Here is a 17434-nt window from a genome sequence, read left to right as displayed (position 1 = left end):
CTAAAGACTGTTGGGTTCAGTAAATCCCTCTTGATGTCCTGGCTGCAAATGTGCAACACTTCACAAGTGCTTGCCAGATAGCTGAATAGTTTCGTGACGCCACACCTTTCCAGCTCTGCGCTACTATGTAACTTTGCAAGACCATCAATTTGACGTCGGAGGTGAAGGATAAATAAAGTATTGCAGTTGATCTTCTCTTTCTAGAGTGTCTTCCAGGAAACACACATATTGCTACTTACTGATATCCAGAAGCTAAACTGGTAAACACTCCTCCAGTGTAGTGGAGCTTCCACTGAAGCCTCAGGAAGATTAAACGGATGAGTCAAATGACATATAAAACAGGGAACGTGGTTTCAAATTCAGTGTACTTTCTCATTCAATGGATTCGAGATCCAGATTGCAACCTTTCTCTTGGATGGTTGGAACTTAATTTGATCTGCTTAGTTCGTAAATGCAGTTCTTAAATATTTTGTATGTGATGCACACTACTTTTCCAGTCTGGAATTAATACCACAATCATGTTTCATGCTTTCTCTATTTAGCTTTTTACAGAGCCATTAAAAGAAGGACGCAATACCATGTAGAACCTGTTTCTTAAAGGTGAAATATCTTTGCTCATGTTACAATATTTGCAATTGTAAAATCTTTGAAAATTAAGAACAGTACCTCTCACATGAGAAATCAAATATGCTTAAGCACCCCAATTAATTGAGAAACTTTCTCCTGGGTCTGATTTCACACATATAACGTTATTTCCTTATCGAGCTAACTCAATCAAATATTATCATATAACTCATCCAACTAAATGTTTATTGTGAGCAGGCAGAAACCTTCACTGGAATACTGTCTGTGGGTTGTGAAGCACATCAACATTTTATGAAGAGATGCATGGTAACATCTACAGATATTTGCTTTGAAATTCAATAAAGGCAGGAAACTGAATTTTTGGACTCGTGACATGGTGAAACAATACTTTGATTATCCTTTAAATCTTAATGCTTGACTGAATAAAACTGGTCATATGTTCTAACAGGATGTTTATCCAGGATGTTTATCCATGGCATCATCACCCAAAATGTATTTTATATCAGCACAAATAAAGCCTTACTGATCAGTTACATATGTTGAATTCCCTTCTGGGTCTAATAAAGTATTTCTATTCTATTCTATTCTATTCTATTCTATTCTATTCATCAAATAAAAGAAGTCATGAGGGTTTTATGGGGTTTTTTTGTGAGTTGTCACTAGGACTTGCCGTTGCATCCTGTAACACTGACGTGGTTAGTTTTTATGCCGGATGTCTTTACTGCCACATTATATCCCATACTTCCTTTTACAAACATATATATGGTCTGTGTAAGTTGATTTGAGATGTTTAAACTTGACATGTACATCAATTTTGGATCGTATCAGTCACTTGAAGCTGAACTGTATCACATTGAGGAGAGGTTCTGATATGTTCATGTAGGGCATAGATGAATTATTAGAAATGTGTTAAATTAAAAATAACCTCATCTTTCTAACAGTTTCAAGTCCACCTTAATGCCCACTTCAATCCTGCGCAGGTATTTTAAGGTCCTTCTGAAGGATTTGGAGAAAGCCTCTCTGGTTTGTTCCAGTTTTTAAATATTTAACTGGCTCAGCGCTATTATACTCTATTTTATTTAAAAACTGTATTGTATTGCAACTTGTACTGTAGGTCAGTATGTTTGTAAACTAAACCTTGTCTTCTGTTCAAAACAAAGAGAGTGCACGTCTTAAAGGGCCTACCTGTATCAATAAAGGTTAAAAATAAATTTAAAAAAAAAACAACAACAAAAGAAGGATGATGAGTTCAAGTTAAATGAGGCTAAGTGGCACAATTGCCATCATGTTTCTTGTAGCAATTAATCTTGGATTCACACCGGACTTCACGCTTGTGTTTACAGCCATACAAAGCGCAGAGGGTTCATTATGGACGGATGCCATGTCAGGCTGCACAGAGGAGATTGATCCAGGCAAGACAGCATAGAAAATATATTAATTCAAAAAAAATTAAACGTCATCCATCTAATTTCATGACATGAAAGCACATTTTGACAGTGTGGTAATATTTTAATGGAGACTGTATTCAGATGTCAGTTGTACCTATGTTGAACAGAATCAAATAAAAAAAGTATTTCTAAGAAGTGTAATCGCAAAAGTAAGCGCACATGAGAGATGTCAGCAATTGCCTCAATTAACTGCTTGTCCTCTGTTTAAAGATAGTATGGGTGAGTGCGTACATAAAGTCTGATTGTGTGTATTTGTATATGTCTTGTGGCCTTTTCTAATGACTGTGACTAAAATGTATTTGAATAGAATGTGACGTCTCCACTTCCAATTCTTGTTTTTTCTGTTTTGCCTTTATCTTTCTTCATGCCCCCTCATCCCCCCGCTCACTATCGTCATCCTTTTATACTGTCAGCAAACACACACAATGACATCCATGAATGGTTCAGTGATCCCTGATGACATAGGAGGAAGCCCAGTAGCCATTTAGCTGCCGATCGTCCAGGCCTAAAGCCCTCTTGCCTTTTGCAGCCATTGGGCCGCTCGTCTGCTCTCGACCAATCAAATCCCGGGGTTTTCCAGGCCTGTCTGGGGCCATTTGACCTGCTTATTGACTAGTCAAGATCTGTCCAGAGGCCGAGGTTTGTGGAATGCCACGATCAGTTGAGCAGAGTCTGGACGCACACCAAGACGGTTCTGCCCTCCTCTTGATTCACATGTGTCGAATGTCGCACAAAGGGTGGAAGAGCGTGGAAAAGCACTGCGCGTTCGGATCCAAACGCGGTCACCCGTTAGTTATGAAAATATTTCTGGTTGCTAGGATTTCACTACAGATGGTCTGAGGCCCTGGTAGACAGATTACTGCTTATTGCCTTAACTCTGACTAACTCGGTGTGTGTGTTCGTGTGTGTCCCGATCTCGATGGATTTATCCGTGTGTGTCCTAGGCCAACTGATTGCATCTCTGAGTGTTTGTGTTTGTACCGGCTCATCTGTGCATCTGTGTCTGCCCGTGCACACTTTCACAGCAGCCTGTACATGTGTTGTATGTGCAGTGTGAAGGTTGATGGCTCCTCCCTTTGCCTGTATATATTTGACTTTATGCTGATTTTCAAGGTTGCAGTTTGTGGTGCATTATACAAGAAGGCATTTCTATTCTTTGCATGAACATGGTGGACATAATACATGCAACTCCAGTGAAAATAAGTGCAGTGCAGCTCTGCAAATTCTAGTTGAATCAACACTTTTTTTTTTTAAATGATTGCTGTAAAAACATGGTCATAATCAACAAGAGTCACGGCACTTATAATAATATTGCTTTAGTACAGGGGTGTCAAACAAACCTTTCTTCAGCAGTCACATTCAGCCCAATTTCATCTTGAGCTGCCAGACAGGTGAAATATTGCCACAATAACCGTTAAATTTTTAACTTTGGTGTGGAGTAAACATGTTGAAAATATCTATTTTCCACACAATTTCACAATTGTAGTGCAAAATACAGTGAAATGTCAAAAAGAAACTTGAATAGCTGTTGCATTATGCATGTCTTCACAAGCATGGCTTTGAGACTAATGCTAGTTTGGTATCAATGCGGTTACCAGCTGCAAACGCAGCATCAGTGATATCTCAGCTCTGGTCTCTGTGTTCTGTTGTGTTGTGTCCGCTACTCTTAAAGAATTTGTTTGGTTTTTCTTTTTTTCAAATCTGATTTCTGTGAAATTTTGTTAATTTGCTTGCTGGCTCGGCGGCCCCAGAAAACCGATTCAAACTTCGGACGTCCTGAGGTGGGCATTCATCCAGACATGTCATGGCGCCACTGGGCCCAATAGGAAACTCAAGCCAAACCAGAGTTTCTGTGGATAGTGTTGTCGCTGTTTCTGTAACAAGATGTTGTTTTCCGGGATGGGGTTTTTAGCCTCACGTCCAACCCCCTAACCTGGAGGACCAGGTGCTGCTTTCAGTCTGTCCACTCCCCTGTAACCTGCCCAGGTTAGTTGGAGCTGCCAGGAGCTTAAGCCCACGCGGGCATACAGTAGCTCACAAGGTCATCAAGGCCCACAAGCTCCCCCACGACAAGGTAACTGCACTCAGGAAAGCACCAGTATCGCACTGATTTGAAAACATTGTCCCTGACATTGAAAACAATATTTTGCGATAAATTTTGAGTTTCATAGAAATAGGTTGTGACCACAAGACGATCTCACAGACGCTCTCCTACATTTTAATAAAACTTAAAACAAGTATTTGTCTTGACCCATATTAGCTCATGCTTTACCTGGAATGTGAAATACATTGTTATGCATTGAATTTATCAATTTTAGTTGCACAAGCTCAGTCATTTCATACGTGATTTTGAAATCCACTGAATACATCTGCTGCCCTCAAGATAAAACATAGAAAATACTGCTGGGATTGTGTAATATTGTCTGTGTTTATTTGATTCGAGGAAACTTCCCATTGTGGTCCATATTTTGCAAAGTGGTGATCCTCTTTGCACTTCCAAACTGTGTAGCAGCAGCATCCGTCAACAAAGTGGCCCTTTAGCATTATTATGACATTTTGAAAAACTACATGTTCTAGCCATAATATTTGGTGTTGTGCACAAGTATTGTCAGCAAAATACTTCACAAATTATGTCTTCATAAATGATGCTTTGGCATTTGGCTTCACTGTAACATCTGAGACTTGTGAGATGGGTGTGTGGGTGAGTGCGTGTGTGCGCGCGCGTGTGTGTGTGTGTGTGTGCGTGCGCGCGTGTGTGTGTGCGTGCGCGCGTGTGTGTGTGTGTCCTGTAGTTGTACAATGTTCTCCACTGCTGACCTCTGTGTCTGATCCTGCTGTGGAGGCCTGCCCATTTCATTAGCATGTTGGAGCAGTGAGCCTGGCTTTAGAGGCAATATCCCTGTCAGCAGATTAATCTAATACCTCACCACACACTCACTCACACACGCACACGCACACACACTATTGTATGCATATATGGACAAGAGAACACATGGAAAGAGGACAATATGCACCCAAAGTTTAGAGAAATACACCATTGCGAACACATTTTCAGCTTAGGTTAATGCTTTATTACATACTCACAGATACGCATGTGCACATACACGCATCTAATATCTCGCCTAGCTCACGACCTACTTTCCTAACCCCCGCTTCGCTTTTTGGCAGACGGGGCACGCTGCAATTGAGGAGACGCGTTGACAGAGCGGCGGTGGCAGTGATGGCGGCCCGAAGCCTGAAGCTGTCAGGGTTAGGCCGCTTTCAGCCCCGTTCGCTTCATGTGGAGGAATTCCTGCAAAACTCAATTAGCGCAAAACTCCAGGCTTCATCCAAATTATTTAAAGTGAGGCTGTGATGCAGGCAGATTCAGTGCACATTTATGCCGCTGCAGCCCCAAAGTCCTGAGTTGTTGTACCGACCTCTCAGTAATATGTTGGCTTTTAAATCATGGGTTTGCACTGGACGTGACGTGACTGAGCCCTATCTGGCTTCATGGGGCAGAGGAAGATTCAGGAATCTGCATTTGAGCTCGGTGTTGATATCGGTTTGTTTGTCTTGGGCCGGCAGAATACCGTGCACATGTAATCCTATAGGGATTCCTCTCTAGCCTCTTTACGTGTGCTGTTTATAAATATATGAAGGTTGTTTGAGGTCAGACTATGTACTTTACACGAGCTGTACAGTATGGTAAAGCAGACTAGTGGCTCGTAGCCACACACAGTCCCACCCTTCAATGAATGATGGTCACATCAAGGATTTTTGAATCATTTATCAATTGAAATGACACAAAATTTATTTCAGGTCAAAAACATCAAAAGTAAGCGTTCACCCATCTTCAGATTCTTTTCACAATTAGCAAGGGTTTCTCTTTGTTACTCCAGTTAAATGCGGGTTTATTCATGTTGTAAAACAGATTAAAACATAATAATCTGGTTGCTAGTCACATTCAGATTAATTATAGAAATTAAAAAAACATATTTGCAGGATGGAATCCCGACATTTGTGGCTTATGACAGGACAGTGAACTGTTCTGATTGGATAATATGGGACTAATTGCTCTTCAGGATAAAAACGGTTAAAACATTTAGTAATAATTTGAGTTTTGCTGTGTTTTGTATAATTCAACATATTCCGTATGTCAAATAAAAAGCATCAGTTTAATATTGCATACTTGTTTTGTAATTTCTTTAAAAAAATAATAAAACAATAGTTATAGATAGAAATTAGAAAATAGATAGAAACTTATTATTTCAGTGAGGAAATTCTAGATGAAGGTAAGTTAGACTTCTTCTACAATCTCGAGCAGAACCAGGAAACTGTCCATTGCTGTTATGTTGGAGGCTTTGACAGTGAGAGTGTGTGTCCACCAGCATTTGGCTTCTCTGTTATGTTTTGCCAGATTAGAGATGAGAGTAGGGGTCTGCAGTCATCTTTAGAGGATAACTGGAGAGGCTTCATTGGAAAAAAAGCTTTGGGGCCACCACTCTTAAACTCCCTTTGGTGTGAGTGTATAGGTGTCTGTCTGTTTCTCAATGTAAACCCTGTTATACACGAGAAAACTGTCCAGCTTGTGCCCTTTTATTGTCAGATTGGCTGCAGTTCCCTTCAACCCTTCAGGTCCTAATAAATGAGGTGGATGGACAGATGGATGGACAGATGAAAACTAGGTTCCCAGGACTGATTCCCCTGTCTGTCTCACTGCTCCAAACTCCTGATTGAAATAAATGAGCTTTCATCCAGCAGTGCAGATGCCTGACAACAAGCCATTCATTTGGATCAGGAGTTTGGGAGTCAGGTACAGATACAACATGTAGAGCAACGGTCCCTCAAGGCCAGAGCTGGGAAATGCAGATTTGTCACGTAGGGAAATAGGTAGTGAGAAAAATGTATCTCACAATGTCTGGGAATATTGAAAATGATACTGCAGAGGTGACTTTGTGGTTAACTACATATAGTAGGGCTGGACAATGTACAAAGGCTGCATTTTTCATCATTACAATATCAACATTAGCAAAATAGATATTGACAAAGACCGAATTGAAATAAATGGCATGTTTCTGTGCTTTATGCATTCATGCTCTGCATGCTAACATATTTGGCCTGTCAGGTGGAGCCCTAAAGCTGTAGATTGTGTAGAATCTCTCACATCATACCCGATACCCCCACTCCAATTATTTGCACTTTAAATCCAACATAAGGTATGCACTGAAGAGAATCAGGAAATCATTCAAATATGCAGTCAGATTGTGTGAGGAAGATCCAGTATCTGGTAAAAGAAAACAACACAGGTAGAACATGCAATCACAACACAACAAAGCTCATGTCTGACTCAGAAGTGTGCTCAGGTTTCTAATTGTGAGCGTGAGAGTGCTAAAGCTTACTGCACTGTGCCAGCTTGAATCAAACTTTAATACAAAAGCCAAACTGATAAAAAAAAAAACTATCTCATTAAAAGCTGAATATAAACAAAGATGGAAGAAAGTTAAACTAAGCTAGAAATACAGAAAACTGTAGAAATCATCATCCAACACAATAGGCTACACAATATTTCAAACCTCTGTTGAAGAAACCAATACGGCAAAATTTGTGCCAACTAATCATTCATCACTTCATATTCAGCTGCTATAGGCCTGAAGAAACCCTCCTTATTAATGTTACAGAGTCCCTGAAGACGAGTATGACCGGCAAGTGTACATAATAGAATTAATAATGTCTGCTTCCTCACATTCAGGGTAATGATAATGTCTGCACCAAACCTAACACCACTGCCAGTTATCCATGTACTCTCACTACCATGACATGTGACAATGCCTGCAGGAAAACGGCATTTCAAACTGTGTCATCCCCGTAAGTCGTACCAAAACACACAGCTCTCCGCATGAAGGATTACATCAGGAAACACTGACATCTGCATCAAGGTTTTACTGTAAGGCAGTGACAAATCAACAGCCCGGTGGAATACCGTAGCCCACATATGCATCAGTACCAGCAGGCACATGAGATTAGTTAATTTCATATGCGTGACATGACGTGATGCCCTTTACTCTCCTGGTCTGGGCCTCCTGTGCTGCTGCTTCTGTCCACAGTGACTCACTGATTTCCTCACACAGAAAGAGTCCCTCTGGTGGACATCCGGCAGAGCGCACCACAATGACACACTGAGGAAATAGTGTTTCTGAGAGATTCTTGTATTCGTACTCTTATACAAACCTGATTGTGCACACAGGGAATCCTGTCATCACAAGGATAAAAACTGCAGCGGAAACATGAAAGTATTAAATTGGATGAACTGACATTGTAATGCCAGACTAAGGTTAGGGTTTGGTTGCCGAAACCTCATATCACACCAATCCATGGGGACTTGGCTCACCTGTGTCGACCTTTAGGTGAAGACATGTTTTAAGGCTGATGTTATTATGGCTGACTTTAGACAGTCTCAGAGAAAACATGAAAATAAAAAAAAAGGGGGGGGGACAGCTCTGCATTTCTCCTGCATGTGCTGAAAACTCACCGGTTCCAAGTACTAATTTATTAGAGATATTTCCTTTATAAAGTTAGATGAGAAATGTCAACTACACTTATATGATTGAGAGAAAAGTGTAAATATTGTAAGAATGTGGTTGAACTGGTATGGAGCTGTAAAACTCACCCTGGCCCTCGTCTTGTTTCAGGATGGGACAAGCACTCGTACGGTTACCACGGAGACGACGGCCACTCATTCTGCTCCTCCGGGACGGGTCAGCCGTACGGCCCCACGTTCACCACGGGCGACGTGATCGGGTGCTGCGTCAACCTCATCAACAACACCTGCTTTTACACCAAAAATGGCATCAGTTTAGGTCTGTGCAGACTTCCGATTCAGCGCCAGTGTTCCACTTTAAAGCATTACATGTAACCTTTGACATTGTCCCCCTTTTTTTATTTGCCTTTTAGGTGTGGCCTTCACAGACCTCCCTGTAAGTATTCAGAAAATATCCATAAAGCCACATACAGGCCTGCTTCTGTACTCATAAATACACTCGCTTTACTTAAACGGTACACCTATCAGTCAGTTCTCGTAATACATTCTGCACATTTCCAGTTATAAATTAATTTCACATTGAATTTTCAAAACATTATCCTTCTTTGAGTAAATTTTGAGGAAAATACATAAGACATTAGACAGGTTTCAAAAGTACTGTCAGAGGTGAGCCACTTCAAGGCGACTTCCAACAAATTTAGGTGAGACTTCCTAGAGAAAGAAAATAAAAGATCATGATGATGAAGTTTTTGGTGAAGTTATTTAGATTGTAATCTCTCTCTCTCTATAATTTTTTTTTTTAATAATTACATCAGTATTTTTGTATATTTATTCAAATTTCTTAACATAAAAATAAACATCCTTTACTGGGATTGTTATTATTCTAAACCATATTAAATATGGTTCAGATATTTTATTATTATGAGAGTTCATAAGGTTTTGGTTACTACAACTTTCATAAAACATTTTTGGATAAGCAACTTTGTAGCTTCAAGCAACTTTGTAATATAGTAAATGTATTGTGTTTTGTTTCATTTTCCTTTGTACAATATATTTTATTTGATTAAAGTGAAATTATTTTCTTTGAAATGTTTGAATAGAATAAAAAAAGTAACAAATGTCTTTAAAGAAAAGACCATAGTTTATTAATAATCTGTTTGATATTCAGTTTTGCTCATTTAGTAAAGAAAAATAAAGTTCTTGTATCTTATTTTTTTTAGGAACTGAGCAAAACCCACTGATATAAAAGAGTCTGATGTTAGACCTTAAAATCCCCTGAACTCCGAACAAGTACGAGACATTAAACTAATGTTTGTGATACCCAACTCAGACCGCGCTGCGGAAAGTGATATTGAGCTGCCCATTTATTTGCAGTTTATGTTGGCAGTGGGTTTGGAAGTTGTATTTTTGGTCTAAATCTATCTGATCGCTGCCGCAACCGGAACATTCCTCAGAAATAAAACAAACACAAATCTCCAAAGTTCCCAGCTTGTGATTCAACCTGAGCTTCAGTTTTCAGTCTGGTGTTCATGTTCCTCGCTCCAGGTGTGTTTAATAACTCTTCATAATGTAAAAATGATAAATAAATGAAAAAAAAAATCAACTGCATTTAACTTTTCTTTAAAACACTAATGTATGTGTACAAATTTCAAATTGGATATGTATGTGGTGGATAGCGTTCACCTTTAAATGCAAAGTAATGCTGAGTAATTAGAATTATGTGGTTGAGATGACATGATATCATTTTAACATCTTAATTGCTGTAGTTTTCGTGGTCAGTTTCAATTGATCATAACTTTATTCCTCAGTATATTTACCTTTAGTAAAATAGAACTTTGATCAGTTTTTTTATCTTTATTTTGCTTTAGTAATGGTAAAATCTTTCTACTTTGAGTGGCATTTAAAGGTTTTAAAAGTACTCAAAGTTGCTGAGAAGTCTCTTCTCCTGATGACAAGAAACAAATCATATTGATTAACCTGCTTATTTTTCTATCTTCGTAACCTCCCAGCCCAACCTGTACCCCACCGTGGGCCTCCAGACCCCCGGAGAAATCGTAGACGCAAACTTTGGCCAGCAACCGTTCGTCTTTGACATAGAAGACTACATGAGCGAATGGAGAGCCAAGATCCACGGCATGATCGCTCGATTCCCCATCGGGGAGAGGCTCGGGGAGTGGCAGGCCGTCCTGCAGAAGTAAGAACCACAGCCGGCTTCACACACGACTCCAGAGCTGGAGAACCCAGTGTATAAAAAAGAAGGGGACGAGTTGCTGTTAAACTGTGTTGATCACAAATATAACGCGGGTCTGAATTAGGATGTAAAAACGACATGCTTCTCTATTAATGAAAACATGTTTACTCATATTTGTATATTTAAAAAAAAAATAATGTCTTCTAATGTTTCACTGTACAGTTTTTCTTTTTAAATACAAGTTCATTCACAGTGCATGTTTGCGAGACATTTGAAGACACTACATTTACAAAATAATACATAATATTGTTGACATAACTGAAATGGTGGTATTAAGTTAAAGTCTTTATCTAGTTAAGTATTATACATTAGTTAACAATGTAATATAGCAGAAACACTACTACCATGTACTGTATTGGCTGAGTCAACAGGATTGTGACTCCCTGTAAGAAAACCAAACCTCTGAGTGTCTGTTTGTAGCTTCTCTCCTCTTGGACATCAGACCTTGATTTTGTAGATGTCCCCAATTTTTCAGCTCTATGTCCTAACACCCCCTCCCACCCCCCCCCCCCCCCCCCCCCCCCATCCCCCCGTAAAAATGTATGGTGATGTCTTACTTTGTGCTATAAATCTTCACTGTCGTCCAAAAACTATTAAAATCGTATAAACGAACCTCACTGATGCCAAGTCACAGGAAGATGTGTGTTATGCGGTGATCAGTCCCAGAGGCAGCGTCCGGCTGCTGTAAATAATCACCACAGCACCAATTTGGATCAATTCGCCAATGAAAATAGTCCCTGATTAAATCACTCTCCCCGGCAGTTTGAATAATGTTTGCTGAAAACAACCCCGGCCAGCTGTTTTGCCTCCAAACAAATGGACCCGGGCTGGATGCCACAAACCAGGCAGGCAAATTAGAACATATCGAGGAGCGAGATTGTTGACAGGAAATATCAATAGAGGTTCAGCAACAGGAACAGATTGGTGAGATTTTGAGCTTCATGCTGAATGCTGCAGGTTGCAAAGTCTCTATGAAAATGATGAATGTGACCTTAATGAAAAGGTCACTCACATGCTTTCTTGGGATTTGAAAAGTTTAAAAGGGAGCAGCGTTTCAAAGAATAACCAAAAAATGTGTTTCTATTCACAGCATGGTGTCCAGCTACCTGGTGCACCATGGGTACTGCGCCACTGCAACAGCCTTCGCCAGAGCCACAGAGACCATGATACAGGAGGACCAGACATCTATAAAGAACAGACAGAGTGAGTCCACATATCAAGCAACTTCACCAAACCCTTCCACAAGTTCTTCTTTGTCCAGATTATCCTCATTTGTCTTTTTCATAATCACGACACTTATCAATCTCTCTTCACACATTTTCTGACCTCAGATGCTCATGTTTTATCACAAAAATAAAACATGATGCCTTTTTTTCCAATACATTTTCAGTCTTTTGGTGTTGATGGCTTGGCAGGCATTATGCTTTTACATATATGACCATATGCAGCCAGTTTGAAGAATGTGAGAAGGAGAAGGTAGAAGTCTTTGTCTACTTAAGTACAATCAACTGACTGTCAGTAACTTGATTTCATCTTGTAACAGGAATACAGAAGCTGGTTCTGGCAGGACGGGTGGGTGAAGCCATAGAAGCCACTCAGCAGCTTTACCCAGGCCTGTTAGAACGTAACCCCAACCTACTATTCATGCTAAAGTAAGTCACTGAGTTGTAAAAGATCCAAAGGCAACAGTGAAATTGATCCTCTACTTTAGTGTGGAGAGGAAAGTTGATGTTTCACGCTTAACGCCGCCATGTGCGAACCTCCAGGTGTCGTCAGTTTGTGGAGATGGTGAACGGTACAGACAGTGAAGTCCGGTGTTTGACCATCCGCTCCCCGAAGTCCCAGGACAGTTACCCCGGCTCACCCAGCCTCAGCCCCCGCCACGGAGCCGGCAACACACACCTGCACCCTGGAGGTACAACAACACCCACACCCCCACCCACAGACACAGCAGGTCAGTCCCAGCCCGTCTCCACAGATAAAACCTGGGTGTGTCTCCCCCCTCCCCCCCAGGAGCAGACAGCCCCACCTGCAGTAACGGGGTGACTCCCCCCAACAAGTCAAAGAACCACAGCAGCGTGGGTGGCAGCAGTGTCAAATACCCCAGTGCGTCCTCCTCCGCCTCCTCCTCCACCTCCTCCTCCCCGTCCTCCATCAATTACTCAGAGTCCAATTCCTCTGACTCGACCAAGAGCCAGCCGCACAGCGCCAACAGCACCCAGGAGACCAGGTGAGACCCCACCACCAACACCACCCCCCAACACTTTGTTCCTCTGCAGAGAAACACACCAAGATATTTACTGCATCAGTTTGTGTTCTCTAGTTTACAGACTGAGGTTTCTACTGCAATCAGGGCATTTCAATAAATCTCATGTGTGTTATTACAAAGGGATGTTTTAATAGTGTGAGGTTCAGTATGAAAAGGATGGGAATGAGGAAGTAAAGAGAAAAATGCAAGGGTGCGTGGATGCTAAACCGATGATGCAGTGAGCCGTGCTCTAGATTATCTTTGTTGCGCTGACAGCTGATTGCGACGAAGGAAAGTGTCATCAATAAATCATGACTGCAGTCTTTTTAAGACATTAATATGTAAGCAAATCGAGTGATCACCAGGAGGACGGGTTTCTGAGCAACATAACGTGCAGAAAGTGGTGTAGCTCCGTCACATTTGGAATTATTACATTACATTTTGTGTAATTAGTCCCTCTTTATATATTGAGCTCTCAGAGACTAGCAAAGTCAATAACACTGATCATCTCTTCGTCGTGGCTCCTGTTTCCCGAAGCGATAAATTAGTCAACACGTCATCATCAAAGATGGACAATGAGGAAATTGGGACGGCTGCCCATTGAGGCTGCAGAGCTGTCAGGGTCTTCATGTCGACCCCGTCCACCAGTGAAAAGACCGACAATGTGAGAAGAAGGTTCTGCTTTCTAAACGTGGGTCCTGACATCCTGGCCCCATTGGTCCCTGATGGACTCTTTCAGTCCTGTTATCAGGCAAAAATGGATCAGAAACTTTTTGAGGAGCAGAAACAGCCAGTTTCAGGTGTTGACTTGACCTTTCCAAATGCTTCAGTCCTCAATCCAACCAAGTTTCTGACAATTCAGTCAGATCCATGGCGTCTCCGGCTCAGTCACAGATTTCCTGCTTGACTTTTGTGTTGTGTGCTCGTCTGTGTGAGCAGCGACAGTGAGATGGAGATCGAGGCCGAGCACTACACCAACGGCGTTGTCGAAGGCTCCTCAGCGCGGATCATGAACGGCACGTACAAACACGAAGAAATCCTCCAGCCTGACGACAACAGCATCGGCAACGGAGTCACAGGTACAGAATCCTGTCTCCTCCACACACGCAGGGAACTTCTTCCCCTCAACCAGCAATGACACAAAGACACTTTTTATTTCTTACTTAGCTTCCTATTTGTTTGTCCCTTCATTTTATAATGATGATAATGATAATAATTATAGTAATAAAAATAGTAATAATAATGCTAATAATGAGAACATTTTACTCATGAAAGTAAAGTGTGACTATTGCTGAATTATTTGTGTCGTGTTGGCGTTTGCCCGCTCAGACCAGGGCTGTGGTAACGGCAGACAGCTTTGTGGGGGGAACCAGGCGGCCACGGAGAGGATGATCCAGTTCGGGCGGGAGCTGCAGGCGCTCAACGAACAGCTGTGCCGCGAGTACGGCAAGAACGCCACACACAAGAAGATGTTACAGGTACACACACACACACACACACACACACACACACACACACACACACACACACACACACACACACACACACACACACACACACACACTTGACTGCACACGGTGTGGACATGTCAGCACCCAGCTGTGCTGCGACAGATGTGAAGTGGGCCGAGGAGCAGTTTTATTCTGCTGGCACCAGCTGAAATCCCGCTCAGTGTTCTGTGCAGGGGGGAAGCGTTGCAGCGGTTTAGTGTTCTCCCACTTTGGCCACCAGGGGTCAGATTAACAGCCCCAGCAGAAGGTCATTTCTGCAGAATAAGCAGTTCTGCTCTGACTCCCTCAGCAGCGTTATTATTATCCTCATCATGATATGAATGGAAAAATAAATCTGTTTATTCGTTTGGGAATGTGTTTATTTTAAATGTGTCATATTCATGTTTGTTCAAAAATAAACCATTTAATATCCTCCAAAAAATGTTAAGATTCTCCAGTCTTTAGAGCTGGACTGAAACCGTCACCTCAATTATGACTTTTCTTTTCAAATGATAATAATTTAATTGTTGGACTTTCAGCTTAGAAATTAATTTTAATGACTGAAGTCAAACTATGGCCACAGTTTGTGTTTCTATACATGCACTAAAATTAGCTTTTAAAATCAGCTTTTTTTAGTTTTACTCTCTGGTTAGTTTGATTCTCTTTATTTAAATGTGGGAAATATTAAATTAAGTGTTTGATCATTTTCATCTCTCTCCCCCCCCCCCCCCCCCCCCCCCCCCCCCCCAGGATGCGTTCAGCCTGTTAGCATACTCAGACCCGTGGAATTGCCCCGTGGGGCAACAGTTAGACCCGACGCAGAGAGAATCCCTCTGCTCTGCACTGAACAGCGCCATACTGGGTCAGTTTTTCTGCAGCAATTAAACTAATATATGATAATAATGATGTCATAATGATGCTGTCTGTTGTTCCAGATTTATACAGGAAGATCAAAAAAACAAGTCTGATGTCTCTGTGATAATTAAAACTGTTTCATGTTTACATTTTGCACACAGTACCTCCTTAAATTGTTTGTTGTTGTTGTTGTTGTTTTTTTTGCCTCCAGAGTCTCAAAATCTGCCTAAACAGCCCCCGCTGATGTTGGCGCTGGGCCAGGCCACAGAGTGTGTCCAGCTCATGGCTCGAGTCCGGTCCGGGTCCTGCTCCTTCGCCAGAGTAGACAACTTTTTGCACTAGCCCAGGGCCAGGTAAGAAAACCCCCCATCTTAAAGAAACCTATACAGTAAACGTGATAAAACTTTGTTCTTTATCTGGTTTCTAAATCTGTATATCACACACGATGTGTGAAATAATGTGGTAATTAAATTGCTCAAATGGTAAAACAGCTAAAAAGTAAATGACATTTTTCAGTTCTAAATTGTAGAGAGGAAACCTCGAAGCAGCCTAAGATATAGTTATTTAATAAAACACAACTCATGAAGGTATATAAAGTTTTAACATGTTTTGTGGCTCCAGACAGATTTGATTTGATTGAAAGTGGTAATGAAGGCTGCGGAGCCCCGTCACGGGCAAGCTGGGCGGCGTCAAAGAGAAACGTTAGGAACTGCCAGTTTAAACTTAAAATACAGTAAACACGTCATTTTCAGGCTTCTTTCGACTATTTTATTACCTACCGTGGTTAAAAGTGACAAACATCTCTCCGCAGGTTATCGTTTAGTAGCACTGAGAGAAGTCCGGCAGGCGGTTGTCATGGCGACAGAGGAGCGAGCATGCGTGTGATTGGTGCGTTGGGCCGTCCATCAGGAACGAGCCCGCCACAGACAGGAGAGAAGAAAGCTTCCTTTTTCATTTAGTATTATCAAATAAAGAAATGTGTGACACTATTTAAAGATAATTAATTATTATTCTGTTTATCTAGCCTTTTTTTATTATTATTGTTATTATTATTAATATTATTATTATTAGTTCTTTTTTGTCAAGTTTGTTGTGCTCATCTTTAGAAAAAAACATTGTAATTCCCTTTTCTTTTCTTTTCTTTTTTTTTCCTTTTTCTTTTTTTTTTATTCTTTTCTTCTGTTTGAGCGGATGCATCAACCTGTATCCTCACTGTCACTGTTCTCCCTCTTCGCCATATCACAAACCTCAGTACCTGCCCGCTGGTTTCCACCTTCCACCTGCCAACAACACCTGAGGTCTGTGACATTATTTTTAATAGGATCAGCGGCGCAGAATATGCACCTGGAGGAGGATTTTTGTGTCCCAAGATACAAAGACACCTCTTATTGTAAGCTCAGTCGGGGCTAATGCCAACACCCAGAATGGGGCTCTAGATAATCCCAGAAAGGTGGAAATATAAATTAAAGGTTGTATTTTGAGGCCCGAGGAGTAGAAAATGTAAGTAAGAATAGCCAAAGAACAGGATGCAGCCTGTAAAATGAGAAGCGGAGGCTCTTTGCGGGTGGCGAGCACTCGAACCGGGGTGATGAAAGGGGATTAAATTGAAAATTTTTTTTTTTTTTTGAGGTGTCGAAGCCTTAATTTTGCCACAGCAACAATCAGCGCTGTGGTGGAGCTCAGCGCCGGCGTCACCCGCCTTCACCGCTGAGTCCAACACTATTATCATGGTCACCTTGATGCCAGCGTAGAGGAAATCAGTATCAAAGGCGGGCTAACAAGCACAGTGTGCATACGTCTAAAAGTCAGGCCTCCCCCGAGGATTTCATTAATGCAACCTTCTCTCTTTTTTCCCCCACCTTTTTCTTTTACGTCCTCCACAGTCCGACCTGCTGTGTGCATGTTGCTGCTGCCGCCGCAATTACAGTTTCACATAAAAAGGTGTAATCATTCACCAGACGGGAGGGTTTTTAATATCAGGGTGCACTTTGTGATAATTAAATCACAGGCTTGCTCTCATTTCGAGTTCCAGCCAGG

The 17434-nt window shown here is 41.4% G+C and overlaps 1 protein-coding gene across 1 annotated transcript in view; it reads left to right on the top strand.

The window, feature by feature from the left end:
- Positions 1 to 16385, top strand: part of ranbp10 (RAN binding protein 10) — a 44791-nt gene extending 28406 nt beyond the window's left edge. The window contains exons 4-15 of the mRNA XM_080474486.1: positions 8705 to 8872; positions 8967 to 8989; positions 10563 to 10747; positions 11895 to 12007; positions 12348 to 12456; positions 12571 to 12719; positions 12818 to 13034; positions 13992 to 14131; positions 14382 to 14530; positions 15293 to 15404; positions 15609 to 15750; positions 16209 to 16385. Of these exons, the coding sequence (XP_080330612.1) occupies positions 8705 to 8872; positions 8967 to 8989; positions 10563 to 10747; positions 11895 to 12007; positions 12348 to 12456; positions 12571 to 12719; positions 12818 to 13034; positions 13992 to 14131; positions 14382 to 14530; positions 15293 to 15404; positions 15609 to 15739 (1496 nt within the window). The 3' untranslated portion in view covers positions 15740 to 15750; positions 16209 to 16385. The remainder of the gene's footprint in view (positions 1 to 8704; positions 8873 to 8966; positions 8990 to 10562; positions 10748 to 11894; positions 12008 to 12347; positions 12457 to 12570; positions 12720 to 12817; positions 13035 to 13991; positions 14132 to 14381; positions 14531 to 15292; positions 15405 to 15608; positions 15751 to 16208) is intronic.
- Positions 16386 to 17434: the final 1049 nt, after the last annotated feature.

The sequence above is a fragment of the Lipophrys pholis genome, assembly GCF_963383615.2.
Source record: "Lipophrys pholis genome assembly, chromosome: 11".
Classification (NCBI taxonomy): Eukaryota; Metazoa; Chordata; class Actinopteri; order Blenniiformes; family Blenniidae; genus Lipophrys; species Lipophrys pholis.
This window is presented reverse-complemented; position numbering and strand designations above follow the sequence as displayed.